The sequence below is a fragment of the Coffea eugenioides genome, chromosome 9 (assembly GCF_003713205.1).
Source record: "Coffea eugenioides isolate CCC68of chromosome 9, Ceug_1.0, whole genome shotgun sequence".
In the NCBI taxonomy this organism is placed as follows: domain Eukaryota; kingdom Viridiplantae; phylum Streptophyta; class Magnoliopsida; order Gentianales; family Rubiaceae; genus Coffea; species Coffea eugenioides.
Window position 1 is genome coordinate 42728609 of NC_040043.1, and position 19103 is coordinate 42747711.

General features: G+C 36.2%; 3 protein-coding genes across 3 annotated transcripts; all 3 read left to right on the forward strand.

Moving 5' to 3' along the window:
* The first annotated feature begins 287 nt into the window (after window positions 1-287).
* LOC113782873 (receptor-like protein EIX2) lies at window positions 288-2800 on the forward strand. Its single transcript, XM_027328815.1, has 3 exons — window positions 288-1211; window positions 1321-2570; window positions 2765-2800. The coding sequence occupies exons 1-2, from the start codon at window positions 308-310 to the stop codon at window positions 2568-2570; spliced, it is 2154 nt and encodes a 717-aa protein (XP_027184616.1). The 5' UTR covers window positions 288-307; the 3' UTR covers window positions 2765-2800.
* Window positions 2801-8144: 5344 nt separating this feature from the next.
* On the forward strand, window positions 8145-10823 carry LOC113782874. The gene is made up of 2 exons (XM_027328816.1): window positions 8145-9037; window positions 10727-10823. Exons 1-2 carry the CDS (start codon window positions 8352-8354, stop codon window positions 10791-10793), a joined length of 753 nt encoding a protein of 250 aa, XP_027184617.1. The 5' UTR covers window positions 8145-8351; the 3' UTR covers window positions 10794-10823.
* A 4297-nt stretch (window positions 10824-15120) lies between these two features.
* Window positions 15121-18308, forward strand: LOC113782872 (receptor-like protein EIX2). The gene is made up of 3 exons (XM_027328814.1): window positions 15121-16619; window positions 16720-17972; window positions 18143-18308. Exons 1-2 carry the CDS (start codon window positions 15125-15127, stop codon window positions 17970-17972), a joined length of 2748 nt encoding a protein of 915 aa, XP_027184615.1. The 5' UTR covers window positions 15121-15124; the 3' UTR covers window positions 18143-18308.
* Window positions 18309-19103: the final 795 nt, after the last annotated feature.

The following is a 19103-nucleotide window of genomic DNA, read 5'->3' on the forward strand; positions in this document are numbered from 1 at the left end:
ATATGAGTGAATATCAGCAATTAACACAATATTTGTCCGGGATAGAAGGGGAAATTAATAATAAAATTACTAACAAATTATACCCTATCACCTGACCAATCTACGATACTTGGACTTGAGCTTAAATAATTTTTCAGGAATTCAAATTCCCACATTTCTTGGATTGCTCAAAGACTTGAGATACCTCAATCTCTCGTCTGCAGGGTTTGTTGGTGAAATTCCCCATCATTTAGGAAATCTCTCGCATTTACGGTACTTAGATATTGGTTTTCCAAGTCTAGATAACATCCCAATATATAATAACTTGATGAGTAATGATCTGGGATGGGTCACTAAGCTCTCTTCTCTTGAAACCTTGTCACTAAGTAGAGTAGACCTTTCAAATGCTCGAGATGGGTTCGTAGCAGTTAGCATGCTTCCTTCGTTAAAAACACTAGATTTGGAGAATTGTAGCCTTATAGTTCCTCATCTTTTATACGTGAATTTCACATCTCTTTCCTCCCTTGAACTCAGTTTCAATCAATTTCTCAACCACACCCTGCCTCCTTGGCTGCATAACTTAACCAGCCTCCAAGATCTTGGTCTTTCCTATAATAATTTGGATGACAGGGTTCATGATACATTTAGGCAAATGACCTCTCTAGTTAACCTGGATCTGGGAGGAAATCACTTTGATACTTCAACATTGAGATCCATTTGCAACATTAGCAGTCTTACTAGTTTAGATGTGAGTGATAATGAGTTGCAAGGGTCAATACCAAGTGAAATAGGCCAGTTTCCACAACTAACTGTACTAAAACTGTCCAATAATAGGTTAAATGATACCATCCCCTCCAGCCTTTGGCAACTCACCAAGTTACAAGCATTATACATAGGTACAAATGCATTAACCGGTGTACTATCTGAACACCATTTTGCAAAACTCAAAGAGCTAAAGAGGTTGGACATCTCTCTTAACTTACTCTCTCTGCACGTGAGCTCCTCTTGGGTTCCTCCTTTTCAACTACAATATATTTGGATGGGATCTGTCAAAATAGGGCCCCGGTTCCCGAATTGGCTACGCACGCAAAAGGAGATTGAAAAGTTAAACATGGCGAATGCCGGCATTTCAGATGCCATACCCGGCTGGTTCGGAGTGCTTTCTAATGATTTTAGAGGCATAATTCTCTCCGGTAACAAATTGGAGGGATCTCTCAACTCATTTATTTCAGGTATTTAAAATTTGGATCTTTTTGAAGTTCATTTACAGTACATAGTACAGTGGATGACGTTGTTGTTTTTCTTTCTTCTTTTTTTTTTATTTTTATTTTTATGCGACAGTGGCTGATGTTGATAAAAAGGTTGTACAAATGTTGTATCTCGTCCTCAATCACAACCATTTCACTGGCAGTATCCCGGAAGACTTGTGCAAGTTGAAAACTTTAGAATATTTAGATCTGTCCAACAACCATTTGTCTGGAAGAATTCCTTTATGCTTGGGAAACTTGCGAAATTTGAGGATCCTACATTTGGGAAGTAACAGCCTATATGGTCAGATTCCAGGTTCACTGGGTAACTTGGGTGAACTTATTATTCTGCAATTGAGTAAAAATAGATTTGACGGGAAGCTCCCTCCTTCAATGCAGAATCTGAAAAGATTGCAGTCCCTGGATCTGGGAGAAAATAGAATAGCCGATACTATACCAGCGTGGATTGGGGAAAGGTTATCAGACTTGGAGTTTCTGACACTTCAATCGAATAATTTCCACGGAGGTATCTCTAATACACTCTGCCAACTCCCATATCTTCAAGTGCTCAACCTAGCACATAATGATTTATCTGGATCTATTCCTCACTGCTTTAAAAACTTCACCGCGATGGAATCAACTGAACCAGGAACATTTCAGTACTCAAACTATACTTATCATGATCCCGTACTTCATAACTTTAAGGCAGGAATAGAGCTTGAGTACTCAAAAAACATGGAGTCTGTTAAATCCATTAGCCTCTCAGGAAATAATTTGGTCGGTGAAATCCCGGATGAGATAATGGGTCTCGTTGGGTTGCAAACTTTGAACCTTTCAAAAAACCATCTAAATGGAAGGATCCCCAAGAACATTGGCAATTTGAAGCAACTTGAAACACTTGATTTATCGATGAATGAACTCAGAGGTGAAATCCCTCCAAGCTTGTCAAGTATATACTCATTGAGCTCTCTGAATTTGTCATACAACAAGCTATCAGGGCCGATACCATCTGGAAATCAACTTCAGACCTTGAATGATCCATCCATCTATGAGGGAAACATTGGACTCTGTGGGAAGCCACTCCTGAACAGCTGCCCTGCAGGCAAATCGCCAACAGAAAATGGGCCTGTTCTTGACGATAAAGGTCACAGCGAGTCTGATTTCTCATGGTTTTATGCCGGTTTTGGACCTGGATTCAGTGTTGGTGTAGTGGGAGTTGTGGGAATCCTTCAATTCAAGAAGTCATGGCGCGATGCATTCTTCAGATTTTTGGAAAATGCCTATGACAGAATTTGGGTTATGATCGCATCGAAGACTGCTCGGCTACGGAGGAATTTCCATTGAGTAAGTATATGTACAAAAGCACTTAATATTCTGTTTTTTCTTATTCTGCAATAAGGCACCACAATTCAATTGGATGATTATCCATAATTACTTGCACCTATGTTTTTAGGATTATTTACACTATAAATAATCCGATATGAACAAATGAATCCGTGTTACAATGTTCTGTATTTTGTCGTGTTACAATGTGTTAGGCCTATAACCATTCAAGCTGTCGGTGCTGCTATGGAGACTTTCTTCTAGGTGCCTTGAGAAGGAAGATTACTAGTTTTATTGTGTCTTTATGTAGCTACATTTTGAGTATGGTAACTCCAGATGTAAATGTAATACAAGGATTAGTCACCCCCCCCCCCCCCGGCGGTAATCTCCGAGTTCTACATCAATAAAAATGTTTATATTTTCTGTGTGGTTTTAATTAATAAAATTGTTTATATGTACGCACAAAAAATATTGCAGTAATTTGTTTATGCAGATTAATTTAAGCACTGGACTACATGTAATCTTAACAGGGTAATCAATCACGATTTCGCTTTGGTATTACAAGAATGAATTTTTGTAAAAATTACCTAGGTGAGAGGAGAAAGAAGATAGTAAAAGAATGCCATGGATTATCACTTGCAAGTAGCAATTGTATTTTTTTTTTTTGTGTTGAATAATTAAACTGTTATTGTAAAACATGGTTCAATTTTGGAGTTACAATATCTAAATTTAAAGAACCTGCATCGCTTGCACAATGACACAAAAATTGACACCTGCATCGCTTTAAAAATTTTGTGGTATACTACTCAACAATGATTACAGCTCAATGAAAAATATTTTCACACAGGCAAATATAATTTGTGTCCTATAATTAATTCTTAATAAAATTTTGTAGACTAAATTTCGACCTTAAATTTTCAGAACTAAGTCGAAATTTGTTCATACAATCAACAGCTTTATGCTATTTCTGTAAAAAGACTTTGTTGATTTTTTTTTTTTATGGAAATTGCATAAAGATTGATCGAAATACTAATGCTGCAGTTTCTTTCAACTTTCATTCATTCATTCCTGAGGAACATTTTAACCACAAGTCATAAATGGGATTGCCTTTGCCGTCAACTTTGTTAGGCACCCAACAGCTCAACTTAATAAATTAGCATACATTACGTGACTACAGAACGTTTCCAATATGTGATTTTTATGCATTCTTTTCTTTGATCATCAGTTGAGAATTGTACAAAGGTTATCACTCCTTTGTCTCTGACAGAAGGAAAGGAGCAGGATGGCTTATGCCTCTCTAGCAATTCTTCTATACACCCTTGACCAGTTCTCTACTCCTAACAAAGATTTGATTCTTGCAAAAAAATGACCAGATTGAGTTGATACTTTAATCCAAATTATGAGGGGGTTACATATAACTTTTGAAATCACAGGAGAATTATATGAAAAATCGCTAATAATTTGAAGTCCTTGCAAGACCATCTACAAGATTCCACCAAAGAATCCATAATCACAAAGACAGTACTGATGAAAAATCCTGAAGGACAGATCAGAGATGTTGCATACAAGGCACAACCGCACAAGATCCGATTGAACACTGTGTATCTAGTCATGCTTGTCAGTAGAACAGATCGTTATATATTGGGTAAAATACATTTTACTTTTCTATGATTTGATGATTTTTGATAGGTTGCAATTTTATCATTTATTTTATTATTAATTTCCCCTATTACCTGACTTGATGTGGATTAATTATTAGATTATACTCACTTTTCGTAATTTACATTTATTTCAGGGAGTAGAACAAAAATATTACAATCAAGGCTAATTTGATAGTCATTGAGAAAGAGTTCAAGTAGAAGATGTCCAGAGGTATTTTTGGAATATTACAATGCGACCCTCTCTGATAATTTGCGAAATACAACATAAAAGGAGAAGAAGGAACACAGGGCTAGGCGTTCTTTCCTTTGGGAGGCTTCTTCCTCTTCGGAAGGAGAGCCGCCGCACGGTGGCCAGTAACTAGATAGAATAGAAAATTGTGCAGAGAGATGCACGGCTGGAGCTTAGCTTTTGATTTCTCCTCTTTTAGTTTAGTCTTGCTTTTGACTTTTCCTTGGGAGAATCTCTTTTTGGTTGTTTGTCCTGCGTAGGTCAGGGGAGATTAAACAACTTTGACTTTTCCATTTTCCATCCTTGCGTAGTTTTCTCCCGTATGCCTGGACAAGTAAAAATCATAGAATCAGTTGCTGCAACTTTGCTTTTCTTTATTCCTTTGACGAATTGAATTTTTCCAATTCTTGGAAACAATGGCCACAATTGTTGCTGCAATTTTGTTTGGGTCTTTCTTATCCGGAATGAACTAAATCTCCTTTTCTAGTCAAGAAACAACGGAGGCCTTGGTTCGCCTAAAACTGTGAGATCGATTTAATTTTATTTTTTCCTTTATTTATTGGTATTCGCATATTCCTTGATTATAGTGCTTATGATTATTTAATTAATTGATTGTCTTGGATCCGGATAGTTAGTTAATTTGGTAATCTATTATCAATTGGGACGTTAAATCCGTAATTATTTAATTGTCTCAAAATAGTGATAACTGACATAATTGGATTTGTGTCAGGGGAATACGCAGGCTAACCTAAAATAACCCTGATAGTGTGTTATTTGATTAGAATAGAGCTCCTCTAATACGTAAGGCAATTGGGGAATTAAATCTTACGGGCGTACCTAAGATTATTTCTCAATTAGAGTAGTGATTAACGGGCGTACCTTAATCATCGACACAGTAAGGAGGTGTTGACTGTCATCGCTTGTTTGGCAGTTATAACCTATTTATTAGTAAATAATTGAAATTGCCTTTGTTTCGATGATCAATTGCGTGAACCATTGTTGAAGTTATTCCTTGGCTAGATTCTTAATTATCACTCGTTTGATTTTTGTAAATTGTTATTTAATTTCTAGTTGGCTATTTTATTTTTATTATTTTACTTTTAGTTGAATTGCTTAGATTATCACCCCTGATATAAAAACACCCCCCTTGTCACTGTGAATTTGAAAAGGAACAATTACTCCCAGTCCCTGTGGATTCGACCCTGCTTACTGCTATCTACAGAAATTACTTTTAGTTTGAGCAGGTTTTTATTATTGCACAGGCTAACAACCTGTCAATTTTTCATATAATTCTTCCGTAGTTTCAAAAGTATACATAATTTGTCACCTTTTCCACCAAATTTTTAGAACCGTGCTTAACAATTCTGTCATAATGTTACAGCTTTCCACGAAGACTTCAAGTCGTCTCATCAATTTGTCACCTTTACCACCAAATTTTTAGAACCATGCTTAATAATTCTGTCATGATGTTACAGGTTTCCACCAAGACTTCGAAGTCATCTCGTCGATTTGTCTCCTTTGCCAGCAAACAATTGGTTGATGGTTTTCCTTGAAGACTTTCTACTAAACAGGTTTAGAACCGTCACTGGGCTTTTTATCAAAGACCGATACCAAAGAAACCCAATGCTGCATCTTCTAAGTACTACTTGATAATTAACGATATTCCTACTTTATGTACTACTTGATAAACCGTCATGGGACTTCCTACTTTATGTACCATTCCCTATCTCAAACATCTATTATAATACAATATTCCATTTTAATTTTTTTCTTATTCCTTTGAATTCCAACAATTATTTTTTGGGTAGACTATAAAATACAATAGACTACATAATCATATAATACAAAAAATTATTAAAAAATCCATTTTTTAGTCAAAATTTGCTTTTTTTAGTCTGTTAGTAATGTTAGAACTCAAAGGGACAAGAAAAAAAATTAAAATGAAATGTTCATAAAGCATACATAGCCATTTAATAGATGGTGGAACAGGGAATGATACATGAAGTGGAGTAAAAGATCCTTTACGAATGTTTGGGCGGGTAGTCATGGTATCAATTTGTGTTGGAATACATTACTTTTTTTTTTTTTGGGAAAATGACCTGTTTCATCCCTCACATTTCACAAAAATATTCTTTTCATCCCTCACTTTTAAAATGAAGCAATTTCATCCCTGACATTTAAAAATTAAAGCTTTTACATCCTTGAATCCAATTTTCAATCTGAATCAAACCACCTATCAACCTGATTACAAATTTTGGAGGTATAATTGGTAGATTACTTGGTTAACTCAACTTGAATATAACTCAACTTGAATTCCTACACTGTCATTGTATACACTGATGGTTTTATGTACCTATCATATCATTTCAATTTAAATTTAAATACCAAATTTTGTATTTATGATACACTTCTAGACTCGTAAGCGAATATATTAACGGTGCATGAAAAGATTTACCCAAAAGAAAAACCCTATTATTCCAAGACAAATAATGGCCTTTATGTTATAATATTTATTTTTGTGGTTTGATAAATGTTATCTGAATATGATGAAATTGACCGAGTGACCTATCAATTCTATCTCCAAAATTTATTACTGAGTTATTGGATGGTTTGATTCAGATTGAAAATTAGGTTCAGGGATGTAATAGCTTTAATTTTTAAATGTCAGGGATGAAATTGCTTCATTTTAAAAGTGAGGGACGAAAAGAATATTTTTGTGAAATGTGAGGGATGAAATAGGTCATTTTCCCTTTTTTTTTTTTTTAAAAGAGTGACTCATCCTTATCAATTGAATCAATTTATGTTGGTAAAATATATAATAATTAATAAAGCGGGACGTCCTGATCCAAGTTCTCTACCACTAGTTTAATGTCAACGATGTACATCACCTCTAACAATATCCTGAATTGCAAATTGAACCATCTTGGTTACTGAATTTTCCGAATGAAAAACCACTTGATTTCCATGTCCACCGCACCCAGTCTAGTACGAAGTCAACCAGAACATGAAAAGAAAATTGGTGTAATCTAGTAAAAATGATAGAGAAATGTTAATTGCACTCTCTTTTATTAGTCTTACTCTCACTATCATTTTTGTATGATAAAATAAATAATCGAAGTGTGATTAACATTATGATAGATATATATATATATATATATATATTGTCTGAATAACTTCAAGCTGACTTAGTCAGCCATCATGGCGCGGAAATGAAACCAAAGGCAATATTGACTTTTATCACCCGCATGGTCTTCAAGAATCATCAGTTACCAACTCCATTGACCAAACCATCAGTTATCACCTCCATTGACCAAAGGCACACAAATTTGCCTTGTTATCAAGGGGCGAAAACAAGCCTGCTATGTTTGAATTTTATACGTGGGGAAGGTAATATCATATAGTTAAAAAAACTAATTTCTTGTTGATAGCTGTGTCAAAATCTTCTTTCTGCTTTGATTCATTGCAGTTTTTGCTTTCTCAATATCCTCCCAACCCCCAACAAAAACCAAAAAAAAAAAGTTTAAACAGAAAAAAGTTTAAACATCCCTTTGTTCCTTGTTACACATGGAATTCTCATCAATTTGGTACTTCTCCTTCTGGTCTGTGGTCAGCCTGGTTTTCTCAACAGCCGGAATATATGCTTTACGCAGAGCAATCATCCCGGTATCTGATTTGGTTGAGTATTGGATTGGTGGATTGTTGGAGTGTTGGATTGTTTTATCAGTTAGTTGTTCAGCTACTTATGCATTCCTTTGTCGACCTCTATTGGAGCATGATCATACACTTAAAACTTCTCAAAGTAACAAAATTTTCCTGAACTTTAATGGAGGTTTCACGACAGTTCATACTCCTTTAACTTCTTTGGCATTTTTGGCATACTTTACAAATTCAGAAAACAGATGGAACACAGCAATGGCAGCTGCGGTGCTAGTCTCTGCTGTATTATGGCTGCTAGTGGGCTCAAAACCAATTACTCAGGGACTCAAATATTCTCAGGCCATGGGAAACTTCTTAACCGGTTTTGCTGGTCCTTTAAGGATGTATCCTCGTCATACAATTTTCTGGTTTTTCATTCAAGCTCTAGTGCTATCAACTTTATCTGTTCTTAAATCGCCAAGGTTGTGGGATTCACTTTTGAGCATGATATTGGTTCATGCATCCATTCCAAGTTCCCTATTACGGTTAGCTTCTACGTTGAAGAAATTAGAGGGATCATCATCTATGGCAGCACACGTTTATAAACATCGAAAAATCTTCGAAATTATACTGGGATGTTTGGGAACTGTTTTTGTCCAATACTACTTCAAAGCCAAATCTATCCCTCTCATGTTATCTTTCTTGTCTTTGGCTATTGCCTGGCTGGGGAATCTCGCGAACGTCCAGCGCTGCACTGATTTTGGGATTTTTCATTTCCTTGTTACTGCAAGCTTGGAATGTGCTGTGAGTCTATTTGGTCTCCATTTTCATACTTTCCTCGTCGTTGCGGCTGGAATTTTCTTGATGGTCTTGAGGTTGAAGATCGTGGAGGTCGAATTCGTATCATTGAGGTATGATGGCATGCAAGAAAGCGTCCTGAAGGATTTGAAACGTTTGGAGGAATTGTATGACTCCACCATCCAAACGCAGCAGTTGGAGCAACCCAACAATGTTGTCTAAACTTGAAGATGCCATGGGATAAGATGCTTAATAGATGGGTTATATTCTCATGAATTACAGTTGATTATGTTGATTTAGCAAAGGAAACGTTTGTTCTTAATTACTTGTTCTAGGATTAAATACCAAAATGATTTGTGGTCAAAGGGATGCTCATATAAACTCTCTGTAAATTAAAAATCTAACTCTCTGAAATGTTTAAATTTCTCTATCAAGATTTTTTTTTTTTTTGTAGGAGAAAATTCTTACATTAGCGCACAAGACATTAAATATTTGGTTGGAATAGTCAATGATGATTGCTGACAAATACTGTTGGATTTTGTAAAATTAAACGGTAACAGGAGTGATATTACTGCATCAGGATCACTAGGATGATTATGAACCACACACACTATACCATACAATACATGCATGGCAGAATACCAATTTACCTATTTGATAGTTCAATTTTCATCAATTACAGTCCTAGGCATAGTTGTCAAAATCGCGATCCGGATCGTAGGATCGTACGATCCTACGATCCGGATAACCAAAATCGATCCGGATCATATGCACAGTCGCAAATCATATTAATTTTGTACGATCATACGATCCGGATAACCAAAATCGATCCGGATCGTATGCACAGTTGCAAATCATATTAATTTTTGCAGGATCGCATAGAATCGTAGCAGGATCGTATAGGATCGTGTAGGATCGTAGGATCGTAGAATCGGTAGGATCGTACAATCCTACATTTTTTTTTGTAAATTTGTGAAATACGAAGCTCCATTTTGCAAATAAATGAAAATATTTGTGGTATATTTGTAATTTATCAAAGAATTGCAACCTTTAATTGCAATAAAGAGCTTTTGGTAGGATCTTACGATTCTACGATCCGATCCTACGATCCGATCCTGTGAAACTAAAATCGATCCTACGTAGGATCCCGATTTTACAAACCTTGGTCCTAGGTACGATACTAATTCAATCCAATTAGAAAAATTCTTACATTTGCAAAATCGACTAGTGACCCAGCCGCCTGGAGGGTCCCAGTCCAGTGTCCACAAAGCTACTCAAGCGATCCATTTGCTTGCTTCCCTACAAAAGAGAGAACCTCCATGTACCCTCCCCACAATGTACCTACCCTCTCGTCTGAATTGAATTCTCTTCCATTCTTCTGCATTTGCCGATCAGGAGAACTTGAGGAGCAGAATAAACAAGAACTGCATACTCCTATTCCTCAAAAGTTAATAATAATGTCAATCCTACGATTTCAATCGGATCATGCTGGAGCAGCATGGAGATCATGCATAGCTTCAGCCTTCCGAACAGCCTTAGCTTGCACAATTATTGGTTGCATCACCCTCTTTGACCCGCCTTCATTTAAGCATCACATAGCATTTCCCTCTTTCTCCTACGTGACAGCAATTCTTCTTGTCACAGATGCCACGGTGGAGGACACCTTCCGTGGCTGTTGGCATGCCTTGTATGCTTCCGTCTTTGGTGTCTGTCCTGCCATCCTTAGCTTATGGTTAATGGGGCCAGCCCAGCTAACCATTTGCACCACCCCCGTTGCGGTGGCGCTTAGCGCATTTGTGGTGGTGCTGCCTGAAAACAGCCACCTGATATCAAAGCGTATAGCACTCGGCCAGATTGTATGGTGGCCATGACCCCGCCATCCAAACGCAGCAGTTGGAGCAACCCAACAGTATTGTCTAAACTTGAAGATGCCATAGGATAAAATGCATAATAGATTCTCATGAATTACATTGATTTAGCAAAGGAAACGTTTGTTCTTAATTACATGTTCTAGGATTAAATACCAAAATGATTTGTGGTCAAAGGGATGCTCATATAAACTCTCTGTAGTTTTATCTCTTTATGGTATTAACTAGAGTGAAATGTTTAAATTTCTCTCGTACTTCGCAGTCATAAAACTGATAAAAGTTAGATTGGTAATTTAGTTATCACTTATTAAGTGAAAATGTATTGATTCAATTTTCTTCAAGGACTAAAGTTGCAATTTTAAAAGATGGTCATCTTTTTCCCCGGGAAGGCCTTTGCCGTTTGTCTTTTCCAACCATATTACAACCTGGCCAAATTAGAACTACCTGGACTTCAAAAAGGAAAATGGCCAATTTCGTCTTTGAACTTTTTTTATTGGTACCAATTTAATCTCTAACTTTTATTTCTGATCAATTTGATATTTGAATTTATTTTGCAGTTTTAATTAAAGACCTTCGTGGTAGCACCACTATCTAGAATCGATCTGGCTCCTAATTGACAAGAATATTATGGGAACGTCAATCATGAAATTGCAGTAAAACAAATAAATCGTGTAAAAATTATCAGATAAAACATTTAAACTGTGTAAAAAATCACTAGATAAAACTTTTTTAAAGTTTCACCTCGTGAAATTTTATACAATTTACTTGATTTGTTATTATCCTATGAGTCACGTTCCCAAAATACCTTTATTAAATTGATCAAGTAGGAGTCAGATTGATTTAAGACAATGGCACTGCCACGGAGGTCTTTAATTGAAATCGCAAAATAAGTTCACGTATCTAATTAGTTAGGAATAAAAGTTAGAGACTAAATCAGTACTAGTAAAAAAATTTACGGATAAAATTGTCCATTTGTCCGAACAAAAGCTCACATATAAAACAAATGCACGCTGCCACGACTATTGTTCAAGCATATATATGGTCATAGTCATCAGAAAATCGAAAGGGTTTTAGGTATTCATATTGAAACTCCATAAAGCTTTCATGCCATTTGCAAATCAAGAAAAATGGTGTTTGTTGAAATTAAAGCTAACGATAGGAAGGAATTTTCCAATGCTATTCTAATGATGCTTAGCATTGATGGTATTGGGTTCCAGTAGCATCGAGTCCTCTATTTCTCTGAAATTTGATGGTAAATTAAGTAGGAAAAGAGAAGGAAGATCGTGGCTGTTTTGGCCTGATTTTGGCTCTCCAATTGTTTTTGGATAAATTATCTCAATGTACACGAAATCCGGATTCCGAGTATAATTTTGATGCAATTCTGCTACCCAATGGCGTTAGCGCAAGAACAACCATCCCAGCACATGGTAGAGCGGCATCCTGCACCACCACCAGAGTCAGCTGTCGAGGAAAGACTGCAGCTGGAGAGAACCTTTTGCGTTACCTTTTATTTTTTGCCCTAAAATCTTTCTAAAATTATAGTTTGACCACGAACTTTCTTTACAACTTCATTTCAACCTTGGTTTGAAGGGCAATTCAATAGTTTTACATCTCATTTAAAAAGCTTGACTTACTCTTTTTGACGGTTATAGTATTTTAATAGTCTTGGGGTAGGGAGGCGGAGATTGCCCGTCCTCTCCTCAATCTGGTTCCACCATTGCCTATGATTCTTAATGATAAAATCCCCATCGATGGGCAGTTAATAAGGTATATCGCTTTGGGATGGAACATCTCTTTGTGAGAACATATTGACTGCACTATAAATTTTTTTTTATAAGTTAGTAGACAATAGATAATTAGCACTCCAATATCTTAATTTGGATAATTAATTATTTGAAATAATTTTTATTTTATTTCCTAAACATATTTCCAAATCACTTTTCTTGATTAACTAATAAATTACAAACTCTATTAAAAGAAAATCTCAAACTTTGTTTGATAGCACTAACCTTGTTTAAAATCTTTTGTTAAACATCAATTATATGATTAGCGGGCTAATTGTGCCACTTTGCCTCCCATTAGGTGCCCAAAATTCACGCCTAAAAGGTACTATTTTCTACGCAGCCAATGTTTGTGGAGATTAATATTATTCCTTGAAGTTTTCAATTGGAACCTTATGCCTGATTTTTTGCTCATCATATAGAGCAAATTGTACAATACATACATACATATATAAGGTCAAAGTGTAATATACCAATATGCTTATGATATCGTCCCTTTTTGGTAGGCCTAATATCCTCCCTTCTCTTATACCTAGTTTTTTTAAAAAAAAAAATTTAAAAGCCCAACTTCCATCTTTTTAGTTTGTTTTTGCATGACAGAATTATTTTCTTTTTATTAACGGATAATATTGTAAACATGTACATACGGTGGACACCGGCGTCGTAGTAACATAGAACGGAACCCACGTAACCTACAAGCAAGGCTTGGGATGTTTCAATAGCGTTAATTATGATGTGTCATCCTATTCTTGGCCCTTAAGAAAATGGATCAAAAATTTGGTTGGCACTAATATAAGTTAACTCAGTTGCTGGGCGATCTGTAAAAAAGCGACTCATGATTCTAAAGATATGTCTAATATGTAGTGGTGATCGAAATCGAATTTATCCAAACATTTTTTTTATAAAAATAATAAAAAAGGTTGGTTGGGCGTTATGTTGTCTATACTCAATTTATGTTCATCCAATGATTTAGGGGCTATAATATTAAACTATTGCAACCATCAATCATTTTGACATGTTCATCCAATGATTTAGGGGCATATAAGAGAAAAAGCTAATTACAATTTAGTCATTTATCATGTACGTGTAAACTAAGGCTTTGTTTGGACAGCAATTTTTTAAAATTGCTACGTTTTTCGTAAACACATTTTTCAATCACCTTTTTACCTCACATATATTAACTCACTACAGTAATTTTTCTACAAAAAATTTAGAAAAATGCAATCCAAACAAGGTAACTTAGCTTTCGAGTTTTTCCAGAAACTACTATCCCCTCTTATTTCTTTGATTTTATAATTTCCCTGGGAACCAATCAAGTTCTTTACCTTTTCTTTTTTTTTTTTTTAATTTCAACCTTTCAGGTTTAGCATACTTGACAAATATATAATTTTGGTGATCTTCTTGTCAAACATTTTCCCATTAATCTAGACGGCAAAAGTGAGGACCAAAACTGATTTTTATGGCGATGTGAACATGTTCAAAATTTCAAATGACGATCTGAATTAACTCACCCAAATTGTCACCGGAACTACTAACGCTGCTGCATTGAGAAAGGCACCCCATTTCGGCCCATTAGGCAAAAGTTAAGATGATGGGCTGGGCTAAAATTTCCCTCAAATTTTGCTTCCTCCATGTGTATTAAAGGCGGAAGACCTCTGCTTTGACTTGGGGAATTTCAGCCATTAATCTAGCACCAAATGTATTCAAGTGATCCACACGTCTAATCATTAAAGTTGAGATTCTAGAAGTTCTGGATTTTAACCTTCGTTCTCTCTCACTTCTTAAATTCGATTCTTTTTTGTATTAGAAAAAATATAAAAAGGTAAAAAAAAAAAATTATCAGCAGTGGAAGGTCCCGTTGAAGAAGAAGATTACTTCGACTGGGAACTAAATAATTTGAGGGAAGGTCCCGTTGAACATGTTTTAGATCTTTTGTGAAATAATTTGAGGGAAGAGAGCAATTTTGAAAAGCTTAGGACGTCCGAGAGTGGGCAATTAATTGCAAACAACGTTCGGAGATTTGGAAGTTTTTCCTTTACAAGTTTGTATAGTTTTCAAGAGTTCGAGGAGAGGATGGCGTTGTTCACCTCAGCTCAAAGTTTGTATAGCTTTTGCTTTGGGATGAAACAGATTTTCGCAAAAATATTTATTCCTCCACATGTTGTATTTGGAGGATATCTTGAACTTTTTAACAGAAACCTTACGTCCATGAGGCAAATCGTATGTCTTGAGTTCAAGGGGACAAACGATTACTCACCCCCCAAGTTCAAGAAGATAAAGTGGAACTAACTTTTTCTTGTACCTACAAGTGGAACTAACTTTTTTAAAATTTTTAATAAGAGGCTTCAAACCTTACACCGGAGGATCAGTTGGCCCATGCCAAATTCTGATATCAAATTTGCTAACAACTTTTCAATTTGAGAATTGTCAGGTCTGCAGTGGTGTGGACGGTCCACTTTCAAAAAGACATAAAAAAAGTTTTTGGGGTTTTATTTTCAACAATCAATTGCACGCAACCGCTGTTGATGCTTGATCACTTGTATAAATAATACCACCCATCTGACCTCCTTTCATCAAATAACCAATGTACCAAAGAAATCCAATGGGGCATCTGAATTTTCTTGATACTACTCCGTCATTACCATTCTTGTTCTTATTCATAACTATTTTGGTCGCCAGCCAAATTCCATTTGGCTGCACTAGACAAGCCCATTCTTCAAATTTCACCTGCATTGAAAGTGAACGACAAGCTCTTCTTCAATTCAGAGATAGCTTGGCAGATGAATCAAATCGTCTATCTTCATGGATTGGAGAAGACTGCTGTTCTTGGGATGGAATTAGTTGCCACAAAACAACCGGCCATGTGGTGACACTTGATCTACGTAATTTGGAGCAAACCGAATTATATGAAGTACTTCTCGATCCTTCATATCATTGCAGGTCTTGCCTAGCATGTGACCAGTTAAGTCCATCTTTGGTCAATCTGACCAATCTACGATACTTGGACTTGAGTTTAAATAATTTTTCAGGAATTCAAATTCCCACATTTCTTGGATTGCTGAAAGACTTGAGATACCTCAATCTCTCACATGCAGGATTTGTTGGTGAAGTTCCCCATCATTTAGGAAATCTCTCGCATTTAAGGTACTTAGATATGGGTTTTGGAAGTACAAATAACATACATAATGACTTGAGGAGTAATGATGTGGGATGGGTCGCTAGGCTCTCTTCTCTTGAGTACCTGTTCCTAAGAGGAGTAAACCTTTCAAATGCTCGAGATGGGTTCCGCATAATTAATGTGCTTTCTTCGCTAAAAACACTAGATTTGGAGTATTGTGAACTTGTAGTTCCTCATCTTTTACACGTCAATTTCACACATCTTTCTTCCCTTAGACTTGGTTCCAATCAATTTCTCAACCCCACCCTGCCTCCTTGGCTGCGTAACTTAACCGGCCTCCAAGATCTTGGTCTTTTTTATAATAATTTAGATGACAAGGTTCATGATACATTTAGGCAAATGACCTCTCTAGTTAACCTCGAGCTGGAAGGAAACCACTTTGATACTTCAACATTGAGATCCATTTGCAACATTAGTGGTCTTACTAGTTTACATATGAGTTATAATGAGTTGCAAGGGTCAATACCAAGTGAAATAGGCCAGTTTCCACAACTAACTCAACTAGGACTGTCCAATAATAGGTTAAATGACACCATCCCCTCCAGCCTTTGGCAACTCACCAAGTTACAAGCATTATACATTGCTGCAAATGCATTAACCGGTGAACTATCCGAACACAATTTTGCAAAACTCAGAGATCTAAAGGTGTTGGACATTTCTGATAACTTATTCTCTCTGCACGTGAATTCCTCTTGGGTTCCTCCTTTTCAACTACAATATATTGGGATGGGATCTGTCAAAATAGGGCCCCGGTTTCCAAATTGGCTACGCACGCAAAAGGAGATTGCAGGGCTACATATGTATAATGCGAGCATTTCAGATGCCATACCCAGCTGGTTCGGAGTGCTTTCTAATGATACTAGACGCATAATTCTCTCCGGTAACAAATTGGAGGGATCTCTCAACTCAGTTATTTCAGGTATTTAAAATTTGGATCTTTTTCAAAGTTCATTTACAGGACATAGTACAGTGGATGACGTTGTTGTTCTATTTTTTTTAATTAAATTTTTATGCAACAGCGGCTGATGCTGATAAAAAGGTTGTACAAATGTTGATTCTCCTCCTCAATCACAACCATTTCACTGGTAGTATCCCGGAAGACTTGTGCAAGTTGAGAACTTTAATAGTTTTAGATCTATCCGACAACCATTTGTCCGGAAGAATTCCTTTATGCTTGGGAAACTTGCGAAATTTGCTGTTCCTACGGTTGGCAAATAACAGCCTATATGGTCAGATCCCAGGTTCACTGGGTAACTTGGGTGAACTTATTATTCTGCAATTGAGTAAAAATAGATTTGATGGGAAGCTCCCTCCTTCAATGCAGAATCTGAAAAGTTTGCAGTTCCTGGATCTCGGAGAAAATAGAATAGCGGATACTATGCCAGCGTGGATTGGGGAAAGGTTATCAGACTTGGAGTTTCTGACACTTCAGTCGAATAATTTCCACGGAGGTATCTCTAATACACTCTGCCAACTCCCTTATCTTCAAGTGCTCAACCTGGAACATAATGATTTATCTGGATCTATTCCTCAATGCTTTAAAAACTTCACCGCGATGGAATCAACTGAACCAGGAACATTTGAGGTCTCAAACAATTCTTATTTTGTTCCCGTACTTCGAAACTTTAAGGCAGGAATAGAGCTTGAGTACTCAAAAAACATGGAGTCTGTTAAATCCATTAGCCTCTCAGGAAATAATTTGGTCGGTGAAATCCCTGATGAGATAATGGGTCTCGTTGGGTTGCAAACTTTGAACCTTTCAAAAAACCATCTAAATGGAAGGATCCCCAGGAACATTGGCAATTTGAAGCAACTTGAAACACTTGATTTATCGATGAATGAACTCAGCGGTGAAATCCCTCCAAGCTTGTCTAGTATATACACTTTGAGCTCCCTGAATTTGTCATACAATAAGCTATCAGGGCCAATACCATCAGGAAATCAACTTCAGACCTTGAATGATTCATCCATCATCTATGAGGGAAACATTGGACTCTGTGGGAAGCCACTCCTGAACAGCTGCCCTGCAGGCGAATCGCCAACAGAAAATGGGCCTGTTCTCGACGACAAAGGTCACAGCGAGTCTGATTTCTCATGGTTTTATGCCGGTTTTGGACCTGGATTCAGTGTTGGTGTAGTGGGAGTTGTGGGAATCCTTCAATGCAAGCAATCATGGCGCTATGCAGTCTTCAAATGTTTGGAAAATGCCCATGACAGAATTTGGGTTATGATCGCATTGAAGACTTCTCGGCTACGGAGGAATTTCCATTGAGTAAGTATACGTACAAAAGCACTTAATATTCTGTTTTTTCTTATTCTGCAATAAGGCACCACATACGTACAAAGGCACTTAATATAGAAGTTATTAAACTTAAATACTTACTAATTATGCTTAGAGAACACTTACTCACATTTGTATTTTGTTGTGTTACAATGTGTTAGGCCTATAACCATTCAAGCTGTTGGTGCTGCTATGGATCTGGTTTTAGAATGGAGACTTTCTTCAAGTATGGTAACTCCAGATGTAAATGTAATACAAGGATTAGTCATCCCCCCTGTAATCTCCGAGTTCTACCTCAATAAAAATGTTTATATTTTCTGTGTGGTTTTAATTAAAAAATTTTTTTATACGTACGCACAAAAAATATTGCATTAATTTGTTTATGCAGATTAATTTAAGCACTGACTCCACGTAATCCTAACAGGGTAATTAATCATGATTTCACTTTGGTATTACAAGAATTAACTTTTGTAAAAATTACCTAGGTGAGAGGAGAAAGAAGAAAGTAAAAGAATGCCATGGATTATCACTTGCAAGTAGCAATTACCGTAAAAGATTACCTAATTGAAGCATTGCTTCCTTGTATGCTGCATAGGAGTTTCTCAAAAAGATGTTGAGATCCCTGTACAAATACTAGTCAAGTTCTTGAAAGCTGAGAGATTTTCCTTGTCTCTTACCCACAGAAATTCCCCAATTGTATTTTTTTTTGTGTTGAATAATTAAACTTTTATTGTAAAACATGGTTCAATTTTGGAGTTACAATATCTAAATTTAAAGAACCTTCTATTTATAGTTTCGTAGATATTTCATTACTTGCACAATGACACAAAAATTGACACTGCATTGCTTTAAAAATTTTGTGGTATACTACTCAACAATGATTACAGCTCAATGAAAAAGATTTAAATTTTTATTTGCCAAAAAGTTGTGAATTATTGCACCACAAAAAAAAAAAAACAAAGGGATTGTGAATTATGCTTTCTCTCTACAAACAATGACGACTTATTTTGAATAATTAGTTATTATATACTACTAATAAATGTACTCACTAGAGTCTAATGAAAACTCATTTAATGTCTCGTGCATCTTTGCTTGCTCAAAAGCAAATGTTCTATATAATCA